General features: G+C 39.1%; 1 protein-coding gene and 1 non-coding gene across 4 annotated transcripts in view; both read right to left on the bottom strand.

The window, feature by feature from the left end:
• Cpne8 (copine 8) overlaps positions 1–17,218 on the bottom strand; it is a 174,294-nt gene that overhangs the window by 21,659 nt on the left and 135,417 nt on the right. For all 3 annotated transcript variants that reach the window (XM_051160226.1, XM_051160227.1, XM_051160228.1), the window contains 3 exons: positions 14,203–14,249; positions 9,125–9,306; positions 81–208 (listed from right to left, as the gene is read on the bottom strand). In XM_051160226.1, coding sequence (XP_051016183.1) covers positions 81–208; positions 9,125–9,306; positions 14,203–14,249 — 357 coding nt within the window. The remainder of the gene's footprint in view (positions 1–80; positions 209–9,124; positions 9,307–14,202; positions 14,250–17,218) is intronic.
• LOC127201902 (U1 spliceosomal RNA) lies at positions 3,225–3,389 on the bottom strand. The gene has a single exon (XR_007832240.1). It is a non-coding gene; the product is annotated as a U1 spliceosomal RNA (small nuclear RNA).

Consider the following 17,218-nt stretch of genomic DNA (forward strand, 5'->3'; position numbering starts at 1 on the left):
ATGCAGTGATGACGTAGTTTAAGCACGATCCAATACCTCAGCCTGCACTAGCACAAATGCCTTTCCTGCTCTCTACTTACCTTGCTACGTGGTTTATTACGGGGGCAAAGTTGGTTGGCCCATACAGCTGCACAGATTTCAGACTTCTATAATAAGCTTCCATGACCCCTTCAATACCATCACAGTAAGGGTTCTGAGGGTTGCCATTCTTGTAGAAAGTTATGAGGAAAAAAAAAAAAGTAAAATAAAAAAGTTAGTCTACATGAAGACCAGCTAAAAAGATAAATTAACACACTAATACACACTGACATGTATAATCGTAATTTGAACTTAAAGTTTTACAGTAGCAAACCCGCTCCCCCCACACTGATGAATTAACTGGCCCACAGATATTATGCAGATCATAATATAAACTGAAGAGGGTGCAAAATTTCAAAATAACCCGAAAAGCACATCAGACACTTTAAAAATCAAAGACACATTTTAAAAACTCAATTCCATATATATTTGTGCACATAGAGAGATTTTACCTATATTGAAGAAAATTAATGATAATTGTGTTTATCTCTCTGGGTGGTTAGGTATCTAATGGTTATCACTCCATGTCTTTATCTTGGTCCACATTTCCCCAATTTAGTATAAGGAGTAAGAGTATACTACAGTCTACATGCTATTAATTCAGTTTTACTTAGAAACTGGAAAAAAGCAAAATATTTGCTATGTACACACTTTTCAGGCCACAGCCGCCAGCCTATGACTAGAGAAAGGGTCATAGGGAATATAATTTGAAGTGAGGAACGTCAAAACAAGAAAAATGGGAGAAAAATAATCAAATAGGATATCCATGTAGTTCAAGGGAATGGAGCTGGTTAGTTAAAAAAAAAAAAAAAATCCTTGTTCTGCTTTTCTGGAACAGTGCCCACATGGACACCACATTCTTTCTCTCCCTACCCACGCCCAGGGCCTGTTGAGGCTAATCCTTCTGGTCCAGATTTTAGAAGTGATTCAAGTGAGACCATGTTAATTATTGATTTTTATCCACTGGACTGTTCTCTAATGTTTTTCCCCTTTGTATCTTGGCACGAAACAGTAATCTACACAGTCTCCTATATATGGGGGAACTCCGGAGCAGCCGAGGTGGCCTGTTCTGCAGCAGGAGAGCTCATGAAATTGTGCCAGGTTCAGACGCTGATTTGAGTTTGCAGACATCTGACAGCCTGACCTGAACTAGAGTAAAAAGCCAAGCGGATGTGCCATGGGGTTGTTTCTAATGACATGGCGGCTGACTTATTCGCCAGAATAAGTGAGTAATCAGAGAGAAAGACAAAGCCCCAGCAGCTTCAGCATTGTGTCTCCTCTACCCAATCTGCTCAGACTGGGCCACAAAGAACACCCTTTTCTCAAGGTGAGGACAGTTTAACTCCACCTCTGGGTGTGGGGCATGCATAAAATTATAGATATATGCAGAGGCATAATAACCATAATTTGAAACATTAATAATTTAAACATACACAATTCTAGTATGCATGCCTATACTTACACAATCACAATAACTGATAATTTACAACTGAATTTAATTGAATTCTATATGCCGAATCTTATACTGAAGGGTAGGAGTATACAACGCTAATAGTTAAAATGGTCAGTAAAGTGGTGTTACACTTAACACATGAAGAAATGGAAACACTGAGCCGTTAGCTCATCCAAGGTCACTCAATGCAAGAGAGATAAAAACTGTGACTCTGGGAAACATGACCTTAAAACTTGATCTCTTAATCCCTTCTTGTCAGCACTTATGACACAGTCAGTGTTTTGCAAAGCTGGGGAGCTTAGAAACTAAGGCAGATGGGATTAACAACTTCAATCTTGTTATTTATGATGAACAAGGTATTTATACTCACTGTTCTCTTTTGGTTGTATATTTTCTTTGAATATGTTAACTAACTAACACTCATACAATATTTTAAAACTGTGACAGTTTGAATAAACATGTCCCCCATAGGCTTATATATTTAAATTCTTGGTCTTCCAGTTGCTAGTACTGTTTGGGTAGGCTTAGAGTGTATGGTCTTGATGATAAAAGTATGTCACTAGAGGTAGCCTTTGAGGTTTAATAGCCACATGCTAGTCTCATTTTGTGCTCTCTGCTTCCTGTTTATAGTGTAAGATATGAGCTGCTCCTTACAGGAGCAGGAGGCCAGCCTGCAGCCATGTTTCCCTGCAGACATGTTTCCTCATCATGATAGTGATGGGCTCCTGTCCCTGTGCAATTGTAAGGCCCCAATAAATCCTTTTTCTCACTAAGTTGCCTGGGTCGTATCACAAAAACAGAAAAGTAACTAATACAGAAATGAAAAATAAACAAACAAAATAAACCAAAAAACAAGCAAAAGAAACAAACAAAAAACACCACCCAGAAAAACAAATGCTGTGCGGTTCTCTCAAATAGGGAGATTCTGGCTTTGTCTTTTTTGTTTTGTGTATGTTTTTTTAAATCTTATTAATTAATTCAGGTTACAACTCAATAGTTATCCCATGACTTGTATCCTCCTGTTCCTTCCTCCCTCTCACTTTCACCCTATTCCCCTCCCCTAGGTCTATGACTCCCCCACTATATGGTCATAGGCTATCAAGTCTCATCTTGGGTAGCTTGCTTATTCTTTCTTTGAGTGCCACCAGGCCTCTCCATCAAGGGGAGGTGGTCAAATATGGGGCACCAGAGTTCATGTCAAAGTCAGTCCTCACTCTCCACATAATTGTGGAGAATGTCCTGTCATTGGGTAGATCACAGTAGGGGTTCGATGTTTACTATTGTTTTGTCCTTGGTTAGTGCAATAGTTTGAGCAGACCCCCTTGGGCCCCGATCCACCTATCAACCAAGCAAATGGTCACAAGAAGCAAGCTGGTGTAGCCATTTTAATATCTAATAAAATAGACTTTCAACCAAAATTAATCAAAAGGAATGAAGAAGGACACTTGATACTCATCAACGGTAAAATCAATCAAGAGGACATCACAATTCTGAACATCTGTGCTCCCAATACAACAGCACCCACATTTGTAAAAGAACTATTAAAAAAGCTTAAACCACACATCGATCCCCACACATTAATAGTGGGAGACTTCAACACCCCATTTTCACTGAAGGATAGGTCATTGAAACAGAAACTAAGCTGAGAAATAAGATCGTTAACGAACACTATGTGTATGTTTTTTTTTTTTTTATGGGGCAGAGTGCAAACATGTTCCCAAACTGCTTCAAATTATGCAGTTGAGTTTCTCACATTGGGGGAAATCACAGGGGTCAGCACATCAGGAGTGCAATGGATAAGCCTCACCCTGAGGAAATCACCCTTGTGATCATGGTACCTCCCCTGCCAGGTAATTATAGGTATTTAAATTGGAGTGCTTGTAGAAACCAGGAAAGTAGAAAGGAGCCATTGGCGGTGGGCTAATCTCAGGGAAACAAGGATGGAACACACATGGTATGAAGCCGGAATTGGCAATAATGGAGAATGTTTAAGCATGGAAGGGTGTAAAAGAATAGAGTGAGAAGGGTGGGAGGAAAGGTAACTAATGTTAAGAATGTTTGAAAAACCCATATGGAAACCTACTATTTCACAAGATTCCATATATATGTATAAGATAGGTAGATAGATAGATAGATAGATAGATAGAAAGATAGATAGGAGTATAAATGGAGTTACCTTTTGTAGGGTGATAATGCTCCTCCCACAAGCTATATGTTATCAAACAAACATGAAACAAACAAACAAACGAAAATCCAGTGACAGATGTGAATACCTCCCATTGAGTTGTGGGCCAATGGAATCCCAGATATCCCACAACAATACAGAAAGTTACCATTGTTCTTGGTTGCCCACAAGAATTTGATGGTAAGACCCTATTGCTGAAAACACCGCACATCCGGGTCATAGGTCATGGAGAAATGAAGCGAGTCCTGACCTGGGAGTTTAATCCCTGGTTTCTAGCTTTCATAGTGCAAGAAGGTGCTATGCTCATTGCTGGGGAAGACATCACCATTCTCATCCAACTGTAAGCCCTGAAAGCTATAGCAACAACAGATGTAACAGTGGTATCACTCTTAGGGAAGTAACCACCTATTTTGTGATTGGACATAAGACCTGCTCCACAGGAGGAAGCATCTTGCCTGCTACTACAATCCATAACCTGGGGAGGCCACTGGCCCTTGGTAAGGGCCTACTACTATTGTTTGGCCAAATAGACAGGGTATTAAGTTTTCTCCTAAATATTAATCTTCATACCCGCAAACTAATGCAGCTCCCAGACTTCATCAGAGAAGCTTCCTTCTTTCAGTGGATAGTGGCTGATACAGGGACTGACAACTAGTCAGTGTTCAGAGGACTTCTACAAAATAGTGCCCTCTGGACATAACAGGATCACCACACTGCTGACCTCACAGCAGCTGCAGTTGCCAATATAAGACCTGCACAATCTCAAAGCATCCAACCTTCCGGCACGAATGAGAGATAGGCCTCAAACCTCGCTGAGGAGCGATTGGCAGTTGATGGGTGCTGAGGTAAGAGCGGTCAATTTTCTTCAAGGTTGAGAGGGGGATGTTGATACTGGGAGATTTAGAGAAGGGAGTGGGTGTCGATATGTTAAAATATATTGTATACATGCATTTCAACATCTAGAAACAAATAAAAAGACTGTAGTAGGATAAGAAAAGATCTCTCTTTTCGTTGTGAGATTGATATACAAAGTATCTAAAGTTTAAAATATAAAAGTTTAACGTTCAACACAAAATGTTGGTTTTGATATTAACTGGAGGTTGCATTTGTGTGTGTGTGTGTGTGTGTGTGTGTGTGTGTGTGTGTGTGTGTGTGTGTGTGTCCGGTGAGGAGGCCCCATACTGGCACTGAGTGCCTTCTACAGTAACAGTTCACCTTATATTTTGAGACAGTGTCTTTTGATGAAACTGGAGGTCACCATTGTTTCTTGTTTTCTTTTTCCTTCTTTCTTTTTTTCTTTTCTTTTTTCTAGCCTGACTGGCTCTAATGCCTCAGAAGCCTTCTAGTTCCCACTCACAGTATAGGGATTATGCATGTACCACCATCCTCTGCTTTCTATTAGCGATTTTACTTTCATGGGAGCTTGGGATTTGAACTCAGGTCCTCATGCTTTCACAACAGACACCTTTCTAACTCAGCCATCTCTACAGCTCTGAGCTGACCTATTTCAACTTCTTTTAAATAAGAGTTTATGATGCTCTTTTCCCTTGAAAGGATAAGCTAATTAAAATGAAAACTCATTACTGATTTTAGGCATAGAAAAAAAGTATATTATATATCTGCCTTAGGGGAACAGTGGCAAACTAGGATCGTTCTAAGCTACTTTTATGATCAGTGTTTTCACCTTTTTGCTGGGGGCTTGTACTTCTGTGGAGCTCTTTCTCCTCCTCTGGAAGTGAAACTACAAGGTCACCATTTCCCCTCATTTGGCAGTGGAAAGGCAGTCACTGCCTGTTCGGCTTATCCCCGTGGATTGCGGAAAGGCTGAGTTCTGAATTAGTCCTCCTGTCATAAAAAGCGGTGCTAAGACTTCCTCATGGTCAGAATGATAAGAATGCTTTCTAATGCAAAGTCTTATCTTTTAAGAATATATGGTTTCTGTTACATCAGATTATTTAAAATGTCTTACCAGTTACCAAAATTAGATTCCCTCATTAATGACCAAGTTGTAGTAAGTTATAAAAAGTTTTCTAAAATGAACTCCTTCAATAAATTATCCAGGAAATCAAGTTTTGTATCTTAAAAGCAAGGAGAACGGCATTGCATATGTGCCACTATCGTCTCAGAGAAGGCCTATTCCCCAGGAAAACAAAGGTACCCTGAAGATTTCACAGAGAGTGCAACCACTGGGCAACACTCAATTTGGCTTATTGCCGTCAGAACCAACGTCACTCCTGTTTCTCTGACAGTATACAGGCCTGTTTTTCACAGATTTCCATAGGCTATAATGGCTATTTTAGAAGTTTTGAATTGGGTTTCCAGGAGAGCTTACAGGTCAAATAATAAACAGTTCACTCTTAGCAGTGGACTTGACTATGAGTCTGAATGTGAGTAAAGACAAAGCAGAGAAGGGGATAGAAAGGCAAAACTTATTCACATGGGTGAGAGCTATGTAGAAAAAGTCATTAACCTCACTTAGTTGAACACAATCATTCCTCCTGAGGCCTTTAGAATAGACCCTGACCCACACAGGTGGTTGCTTTTTAAGTCTCTGGAGGATTTTAATTCTTTGAGGTGCATGAGATTCCTGACAGACACTCACTTCTGTATGGCATTGCGGGTATGAAAAGTTGACTATTTCATGATGATAACAATAATCCCTTCCTCAGAGCATCTTTTCCTAAGGTTGTGTAGGTGATGGAATGGAAAAGCAAAGAATGAACACAGAAAGAGCAATGCACAAACATTCATGAAAATATGTGGAAAAAATGAATCTGTTCACATAAAAGCTTCTCCATGTGTGTGTATGTACATGTGTGTGCATATGTGTATGCATGTACATATATGTGTGCATGCAAATGAGTATGCGTGTATCCATGTATGTATGTGTGCACATGTGTGTTTGTACCATTGTATGTGCACATGCATGTATGTATGGAAGTGTGCATGTGTGTATGTGTGCATACCATAGGTGTGTGTGTGTATATATATATATATTGATGTGTGCATGTACGTCTATGTGTGTTTGCATGTATGCATGTGTGCATGTGTATATGTGTGTTTGTGTGTGTTGAGAAAGCACGTATCTTACAGAGACACATGGGATGTTTTTGAAAGCTATAGTTTAATAATGATTAAGCGCAGAAGTGTTAAGACAAAGAAAGATTGGGGTTTGTCCTTGGACTCTGAACTGTCAGGCAGCTCCTGAAGATGTTCTCATCACACATAGTATAAACAGCACAGTATGTGTGTAATATTGTATCTGCCACACATGAATATTTTTGATATTATATAACAGTGGTTCTCAGATATCTTCATGTGGTGAACCCCCCCAACCATAAAATTATATCCTTGCTACTTCATAGCTATAATTTTGCTACTGCTATGAATCATAATGTGGGATCTGATATGAAGGATATCTGATTTGTGACCCCCCACCCCAAGGAGGTCACAACCTACAGGTTGAGAGCTGCTGGTATATAAGAGAGTGAGTATAAATTAAGAGCCTTGATTGTAGTAATTCAAATGCTATGTTTGTGACACTCACTAACTGTTGGTCTCCCTTCCTCCCCAAGAGAACTGAAGCCATGAAGAGGCAGAACTAAGCCTGAGGCCACATCATCACCATTGGCATAATGTTAGCATCACCAGCTGGGAGACTGTTCATCATTGACTGTGACTGACAGAGAAGTGATCTCTTGGCTCAGTGCTGCGGAATAGCATTCCTGGGTATGTAATTCATAATCTACAGAAATGAAATTTCAGTGCTCTGGAGAGTAGAAAGTCTAAGACCAACTAGCAGCATAGATGCTTGCTCCAGATAGGGGGATTGCTGCCTCCTCATATGACAGAGGTGGAAGAGTAAGGGAGCAGAGGCTGTGTGAATTCTCTAAGAAGGTCTAGCTACCTCTTGCATGCGCGCTGCATTGTGAAAGCCCAGATGTTCGCAGCGGGGGGTCTTCCTGGTCACTTTCTACCTCACTGCTTGACCAGTATCCCTCCTTGAAGTTGGAGCTCACCAGTTCAGCTAGACTGGCCCCCAAGCCTTGGGGACCCTCATCTCTTTGTTTCCCCAGCACCGCAGTCATGGCCACATACCCTCATGCCTCATGCCCTTCCTTTCATGTGGATGGTAGAGATCAGGAATCTGATCCTCGTGCTCAGACGGCAAGCACTTGGATCTGTTATTGATCCCCTGAGCCATGTTGTCAACATCTAAGTCTGTTCATCTCTTAGTAGGCTTACCTCTCAGTTTTGACAACACTAGAAATTTATACAAGATGCAGTCAGATCACAGCAATCTCTATCTTAGGATATGGGAACTTAAAGAATCTGATTTAGGTGTATTTTTTTAAACTAACCCTAACAGTATGTACCAGCATTGATTTGGTTACGTGATATAAATATAAAGATGGGGAAAGCTGAGAAAGCAAGAATGACAGGGAAAGAGAAATGAGTAAGAGCACACAAAAGGAGAGGGGACATTTGTATGGAAAATTCATAATTTCATTTAGTTTAATACAATTAGCCCTTTTTAAAAAAATCAGGCATAAAGAAGAATGGTCAGTTAAAGATAGCCACACTTTCCTTGATAGTCTTTCCACTGAGAAGTCAAAATTAATTGTCCTACCTTGAAACCTGTGCTGGCCTTCGTAACTCACTTGATAAAAAATGGTGGAGCATTTTAGAACTTCTAAGCCTGTGATCTAACGAGTCTGGAGTTTCTGTCCCAGACTTCGGAAAACTCAAGAAAACTACACGTGGGGAACCTGAATATCATGAGTCTCTCATACGAAGATGAGGCCAATGATAACCTGTGCGAAAGAGGCAATTATCTCATCTCAGGCATCAGGCAACAAGCACAGGCAAAGAAGCCATCACAGCATACATGCTCCACAAAGCACACGATGCAGGTAAGACCTGAGGATCTGAGCCAGTATCCAGAAGGGAGGCTCAGAAACATCACCTTAGTCAAATTATTCTCTAACTATTAAAAACATCTGCACTGAGGCCCAGTATTTAAAACAAACAAACAAACAAACAAACAAAACAAATGTGCTTATCCAGTTATATTTTTACTTCCTTCCTGACCCACAGAGCATAACTTTAACACATCTGTGTTATTTTACAACTCCAAACTTAAGGAGTATTTGTTATGTAGTGATGGATACCCAGAATAGACCTACTATATATATAAATGGAGGTTCTTTAGGCAGATTTACTGATACTCTGTTTTTTATATCTATATATATGCCATTCTCCTAAGTGAACTATTTTGAAAACTGAGATAAGTGTATGGCCAACAAGACTTGCAACACAAACAAGTACAGGATGAACAGAAAGTCAACACTGAAGTATCTGGCATATTAATTCTTTCAAACTATCAAGTACTTTTAATATATCATTACCAAGGCAAACTCATGAGATATCCTTCCATCTGGAGGCAGCTTTGCACCAAAACCAAGGGCTGGGAACATCTTATCGCTGTCGTAGTCTTGAACAATTTCTCCTACGGCCTTCAGTGCCATGCCATATGCGTTCAGTTGGTAAGGATTCATATAGTGGAGAGAAGTAGGCTGGGCAGGGTTTCCTAACGACAGAAAATGCATTAAAACACAAACCGCCAGGCCGTAGATGTCTAACAAGGCTGCACATTTTATTTCAGCCTCAGATACTCAAAATTATCATTTTGCCGCCACGCCCACTCAGCATCTTTGGCCAGACCTGGCTCGTCACTCTACATCACTGGTACTTTCCTTTCTATTGCCTCTCAAATCGTCACCCTGTCCTGAATTCACTCTTGTCCGTTAGTCATGTCGCATAGACAGCAAATGCTATTTCTTGTTTCTTTTGGTTTTTCTTGTCTTTCCTTTCCCTGCCCCAGACTCTCTTTTGTTCTATTCCACAAAATGGTGATTAAAAAAAAAATCTAACGCCCAACACCTAGAGTCTGCGACCTTGTCTGGATCTGCCGTGCACCTTCACCACTGCCTACAAAGAGAAGAGGTAGCTCCCGGATGACACTGAACTTAATCGGTAGCAGCAATGATTATAACAACAAGGGCTCAGTCACGGACTTATGTCTCACAAGCCCTTCAGCAAGTTCTTTCCATGCTTTGACTTTGGCTACCAGGCTTCTAAGAATGTTTGTGAACATGTTTTCTTGCCACATGCTTCCGTTTCTCTTGGACATATATGTTGGACTGAAATTTCTGGTGTAAATGGTAACACTGAATACTACAGTTTGAGTAACTTCCAAGAAGTCTTCTAAAGCAGCTACACAATCAACAGCCACAACATTGCGAAAGTTCCAGTTTCTCTAGCTCTCACCAACAGTGGTCATCAGATAGGCTTTTGCCGTCTTCGTGAGTGTGGAATGTTATCTGTGTCCGTAGTTCTGTTTTATAGTTCCTGAGTATGTCAAGAATATTTCCTTAAACTTACTTGCTATCTGTATATTTTATTTGGACAAAGATTCTGCTCAGACAGTTTGGCTACTCTTACTTTTATTTTATTTTATTTTACATTCATATTTATTTATGTGTGTGTGCATGTGCCATGGTGTACATGCAGGTGGGTCCTGGGGACTGAACTCAAAGCATCAAGCTTGGAAGGAAACACTTTCATCTGCTGAGCCATCTTGCTGAATCCATCTGCTTATTTTTAAGTTCTGAATATCCTTTTGTTGAATTTAAAGTTCTTTATGTATTATAGATACAAGTCTCTTTCGACATTGTTTGCTGCATTTGTGGCTCCTGCTCTGTTTTGATAGTATCATTTGATACATGAAATGTTGTAATTTGGATAGCATTCACTTTCTTTTCCCTTCGTTGCCTTCATTGTCACATTTAAGAAACAGCTGCTACATCCACAGCCATTAAGGTTTGTTCCTCTGCTTTTTAAAATTGTTGTTGTTTTTCTGAACATTTTACCATTTAACATTTTAGAGCATTTCTATTTTAGAGGAGTTTTGTATATGACTTGAGATAAGAGTCTTAATTTCATCCTTTTGTGTGTGGCTAACTACTTGACCCAGTACTGCTCGTGAAAACAGACCATTATTTTTTTTTTTTTCCATCAAATTGTGGTATTTTTCTTTATCATTTCCTTTAGCTTTTCTTGAGCCTTTGCAATACCACATAAATTTATAAAAGAATTTTTCCTTTACTAAAATAAAAACTTTCAGATTTTGATATTTTATCAAATCTGTCAACCACTTGGAGGGAGATGGCTATCTTAACAATGTTTTGTTTCACAATTCAAACCAAAAATCTTAAATTTTAATATGTAATTTTTATTGACATTCTTATTAAAATATATTCTTAAGTTTGTAAAGTTTATGTGTATTTTGTTAAATGCACTCCTATTTTTTTCATTAAAAATATTAGTAGATGTAGAATTCTCTTCCTACTTTCATTGTGATTTTTTTCCCTTGTAACAATTAGGGAAAGAATTGATGTATGTATTTATCTTCCTATAGCTTTGCTCAACTTATCACTAGTTATACCAGATTTTGTCAGGATTTTGCATATACAGATCTGCAAAAAGGGTTTCATTTCATTTTTATTTATTTCCAGTATCAATATTTTAATTTTTTGTTTAACTTCTATAGCAACAAATATAGTACAATGTTGGCTAGAAATGATCAGAGTCTTGTCTTGTTTCTCGTCTCAGGAGAAATCATACAGCTTTTCACTCTAAAGCATACTGTTAAGAGTAGATTTTTCATAGTTTTTCTCTACCAGGTTAGAAAGCATACCCTGAAAACATGTAGAAATATGTCAAATGATTTCCTAGAATATTCATTTTCAACAGTTCTATGTTCAAAAATCAAGTAATGAAATGAAGTACTATTAATACCAGAAAATTAGCAAACAAATGAACAGATGATATATCCTTATACATTGCTAGATTTGGTTATTTTACTGAGTATTTTTATATATGTGTGTACATGAAAGATGATTTTTTTTTAAGTTTCCTTTTCTTGTGATGTCATTCTCTCATTGCTGTATTAAAGTAGTAATGGCCCCACAGAAGGAATGTGGAGATGCCTTTCCTTCTTCATTTGTTGGGACAGCATGTGAAAGGCTGCTAATAATTATTATTTAAAATTTGAAGACTTCCTCAATGAAGCTGCTTGGAGCAGAAGTTCAGGAAATAAACTTGAAGCTCTCTTAATTACTAATTCACTTTCTTGTTTCATGTTGTCTGGAATGTCAGTGTCTTGAGTGAGTTTCAGTTGCTCATATATTTCTATTGAACAGACAACTGATTTTCTTTGTTGGCCTAAAATTCATCAATAGAGCAATGAGAGGTTATTTCAGTAGTTGGGCTTCAGCTGAGTGAGTTGTATGGGCCACATTTGATAGACAGGAGTCAAGATCATTATCCAAAGACATAATGTTGAAGAATAAATTTTAACACACAACAACAAGTGAATCTAGTAGAATCTGGCCTTGTCAACTGTAGTTCTAGCTCCCCTGTGAATAAACCAACACATATGATTAGTAAATTGTTTCATTCAACTAGGTTTGCTCAATTATATATGAGGAAGACTGGATTTATATGCTTTTTGGATGGTGATTTGTTCCTGAAAGTCATATTTGTGACATGTGGGTCAATGTAGGAGAAATGTAAAGAGATGACATGAGAACTGCAGACACAGTGAGTACTTAGAAAAAAATCCACAGAGGCTCCTCAACATGTACTGGGGCACCATGCTGGGTTGTTTTATGTCAACTTGACACAAGTTAAAGTCCCCTGAGAGCAGGGAGCCCCAGCTGAGAAAAATGCCTCCATAAGATTTGGCTGTAGGTAAGCCTATGTGGCATTTTCTCAATTAGTGATTGCTGTGCGAGGGCCGAGCCTATTGTGGATGGGCACATGGCTGGGCTGATCACCAGGCAGGGATAATGCATGCTCAGGAGGCAAAGGCAGACAGATCTCTGAGTTTGAGGCCAGCCTAGTCTACAGAGTGAGTTCCAGGACAGCCAGGGCTACACAGAGAAACCCTGTTGGGACTGCCTCCCTCCAAAAAACAGAACGAAGGAGAGAGAGAGATGAGAGAGGATGGAGGAGAGGGGAGAGAGAGAGAGAGAGAGAGAGGAGAGAGCGAGAGATAGAGAGAGAGGAAAAGAAGGAGAGAGAGAGGATGAAATAAATCAGGGGGGGGGGGGCCTGATCAAGCCATGAAGGACAATCCATCCAATAAGCATCACCCTCCATGGCCTCTGCCTCAGCTCCTGCCTCTAGGCTCTTGTTCTATTTGAGTTCCTGTCCTGACTTCCTCCAATGATGAACAGCAATGTGGCAGAACAAGCCAAATTAACCCTTTCCTCCCCAATTTGCTTTGGTTATGGTGTTTCATCACAGCAACAGTAATCATCCTGAGACAGGGATTATCCTATCAAACACAGTGGAGGCGGAAGATACTGTAACTCAAAAGCGCACTTAACACTCCTAACCCTGTGTCTCAGCAACCCCAAACGCCATGGGCAGCATGGTTTTTTTCCCTGTGATCCTCTAACTGGGGAGCTGTATCTTGCTGCTGCCACAGCTGTTTGATGCCAGGGAAGAATGTCACATAGTACCAGTAGTTCAAGGAAGAAGATTAAATGGGAAATCCTGAGCACAGCTTCTAATGGATGTGCACTGCCTTCTGGCCTCGTAAAGTTGACTTTTTCTAAGTAAGCTACTGTAGTTTGGCAACCACCTGTAGGCAAATATAAACTAATGGCAACTTTTGGCAAAATAAAACTATTCGGGCTTGCAAGATGACTCAGCGGTTAATAGTGTTTGGTGTATATGCTCTGATCTCACAGAAGAATGACAGAAAAGATGTCTGAAATTTGTCCTCTGACCGCCATACATGGGCTGTGATGCTAGCCCGATTGCACTCATACATGCATGCATACAAGTAATAATAAACAAAATAAAAAGTGAAAAAGATAATAAAGTTCATTTTTTTTTTTTAGGATATAACTAATTCAAGTTGTCATTCCATTTAAAATAAACTTGGTTCAAGATAAAATTAAATTTCCATTACTTTTCCTCCTTAAAATATTTTTACATGAATCATTAATGTCCATACCAAAACATTATGCGTCAATCCTATTTAATGAGTTAGATGTAACAATGTCAGTAAACGGGTAAAAATAGGACCCCATTTCCAGGACTAAGCACACGTAGAGGCTGAAAGAGGCTGGGTGGGGGCTATAATTGGACACACTTCAGAAAAACAGTTCCGATACACAACGGGCTTAACCGCATTCAAAAGCCAGTACTCTTTTGAAAAAAATGTGAAATAATAAAATGGTTCAACATGAAATTAATCTCTTGTGTATTTTTGACTTATTTCTTGTGTATTTTGTGTATATGGACTGCTGTAGAGTGTTAAAATAAAGACAAAATTATGTGAATTTGTAATGAAACTAAAAGTTTGCCACTTCATTGGGGACACCTATCGGGGAACAGTGGCAGCACTCACCATTCGATGCTGTGAAATCAATAGCCACCGTGAAGTTGATCTGTGTTCTAGAATACAAGCAAAGAAGAATCATTAAGTACGCAGCTGCACCAAGGAGATTACTGTCTAGTTTTGTTACACTTCCGGTGTCACGCATTTCCTTAAACGTTAAAATTGAACAAATATAACATATATGAGACAGCATCAAATAGTCAGATTTTCTAGATAAGAGTGTGTCAGAAATATCTTTGTTGTCATTTTGCTATAGAGTCAAAATCCCTTTGAATTAGATCGGCTTCGTTTTGAGCCCAGTAACCACGCAAGTGCCTGAGCGAAGAGTCTACACAAGTCACTGTGAGGTTCAAGTCCGGCACCCCTCACTAATTGCTGCTTTCAAACCATCAGTGCAACCGCTGCACTTAAACCACTGTGACACCTCTACAACATTAGCCCTTAAGCCAACTTTCAAAAGTCCAGAAGACAGGCCCCTCCTCTACGTTTCTGAAAACTGAAGCAGCATGAGTGACATGCATTCTATGTCAAGTTGTCATGGGATCCTCCACATATTTATCAGCTATTGGTAAATACAATGAATACACACACACACACACACACACACACACACACACACACACCTTAATTTTCAGCAGTCAGTCGATACATACATTTATTTTATTTAGATAGTTTGGTGTTTTTAAATGAGCTAGCTGGTTTTGTTCTTTATTTCTCCTCTTCCTTCCTTCCTTCCTTCCTCTTCTCCTCCTGCATTTATTTTGTTCTATTACAAACTAAATGGGTGGCATTTCACTTTGGGGTACACTTATGACGATTTATATTCATGATACCATTCCTTTCTTGTCAATGACAACACCATAGCAAGCGTCAATGCCATAACAGCAGTGATGTGCAACCCTATCTGCGAATCTCCTTTTCTTATGTTATTTAAGTAGCACCTATTCTAAGCTGGGTGTTGGTGGCGCACGCCTTTAATTCCAGCACTTGGGAGGCAGAGGCAAGAGGATCTCTGTGAGTTCAAGGCCAGCCTGGTCTACAAAGCAAATCCAGGATAGTCAAGGCTACACAGAGAAACCCTGTCTTGAAAAACAAACAAAAAACAAAAAACAAAAAAAAAAAACAACAAAAAAAAAAAAAGAAAGAAAAGAAAAAAAATTGCATGTGCTTTAAGAGCACACTTATATTTTTTCTTTTTATTTATTTATTTATTTTATTTTTTAAATATATTTTATTAATTTATTCATATTATATCTCAATTGTTATCCCATCTCTTGTATCCTCCCATTCCTCCCTCCCTCCCATTTTCCCCCTACTCCCTTCCCCTATGACTGTGACATCATGTTTTTTGTTTTTAGATTCAGCTCCCAAAATCCTTTAAACAGTTCTGGGATGGAGTCAAAATCACATTCCTCCCTAAGGAATGATCAACATTTCATATTTAGATATGACAAAGCCAGCACCGATTCCTTTTAAAACTACATGGTAACATTTCACTCAGAGTAGAAATCAGTTACAGGCTAAGAGTCCAGGCTCCACTGGGAGCTTTGTTCTCATCAGCATGAATCAAAATGAGCAAACTTTCAGAGAAGTGATGGAATGAGACATGTGGGAGAACATTCTAGACAACTAACCGCCTTTGAGGGGCTGAAAGGAACAACAACTCCCAGCCCAATTACATGCCATGGCAAATAACTGCAATACAGGGTGACAAGGTGACACAAAAGGGACAGGGCTGAGTTTGAAAGAACTAGATTTGGGTCTCAGGAACTCAAATTTCAATATTCTTGGGGGGGGGGGCAGGCTCACAGTACTAGCACAAGGGAAATACTGTATACGTAAAATATATTCCATGAAAACAACATACACATTAAACATACACATTATGGTGCATAGCTACATAGGCTACATTTGTTCATCTAACAATAATTTAGAATAATCTAACAATAATTAGGAAATGAAAATCAGTTCTATATTTTACATGTAAGGAAAATTATGCTCACAGAACCCAATAGCTTTCTATACCAACAACAAATGGTAGCATTAGAATGTAAATTAACACCTTTCTCAGGACAGATGCCCTTATTAATAAAGATTCTAGGACCTATCATATGCTTAATGTAAATTTGTCTTCTACCAAGTATGCTATCAATACTAACCCCAGAAGCATCTGCATATGTTATTTATTCCACTGGAAACTTGTTAAGTATGAAAGTAACCCAGAGCTTTGATAACACATCATTTTAGCATATTTTAATACCAAATTTGTCTGTCTGTCTGTCTGTCTGTCTGTCTCTGTCTGTCTGTCTGTCTGTCTGTCTCTCTCTCTCTCTCTCTCTCTGTGTGTGTGTCTATGGTTGATATCGATGTGTTCATTCATTATCCTCCACTTTATTTTCTGAGATAAATTCTCTCACTGAATTTGCTGCTCTCCATTGTAGCCAAGCCAGAAGCCAAGAGCCAAGATTCGCTCCTGTCAGTCCCTCATTTTTGGAGTTATGCTGCCATCCCTGGCTTTTTTTTTTTTAATTTTTATTTTTATGAGAGTGATGAGAATGTGAACTTAGGACTTCTTTATGCAGCAAGCATATTACTCATGAGGCATCTCGCCAGCGCCCAAACTCTCTAGGCTCTTTGGAACTTCACTGTTCTTTCACAGTCATGAATAGTTTAATTTTATGGTGGTTACTAATTGCTTCTTCATGGTAACACAGAAGATACATCACATGGAAGATTCTTAAGTTACTCTCAGGACAAAAACTGCAACAGTCACAGCAACTAAGGCCCTTTCAAAGCAGCTGGCTCTATCCAAGCTACAAAGAAAAGCTGCAACTCTTAGCTACAGAACTATATGGCATGGGACAACAAAAACAAAAAGAAGAAATATTTAGAACTAAAGTAACTCATGCAAACACAAAGCGAATTCTGTACAAAACATTAATCAATTGTTTAAAAAAATAGAGACTGGCCCACACCTTTAATCCCAGCACTAGGGAGGCAGAGGCAGGCGGATCTCTGTGAGTTT

Source organism: Acomys russatus, chromosome 17 (assembly GCF_903995435.1).
Source record: "Acomys russatus chromosome 17, mAcoRus1.1, whole genome shotgun sequence".
Classification (NCBI taxonomy): Eukaryota; Metazoa; Chordata; class Mammalia; order Rodentia; family Muridae; genus Acomys; species Acomys russatus.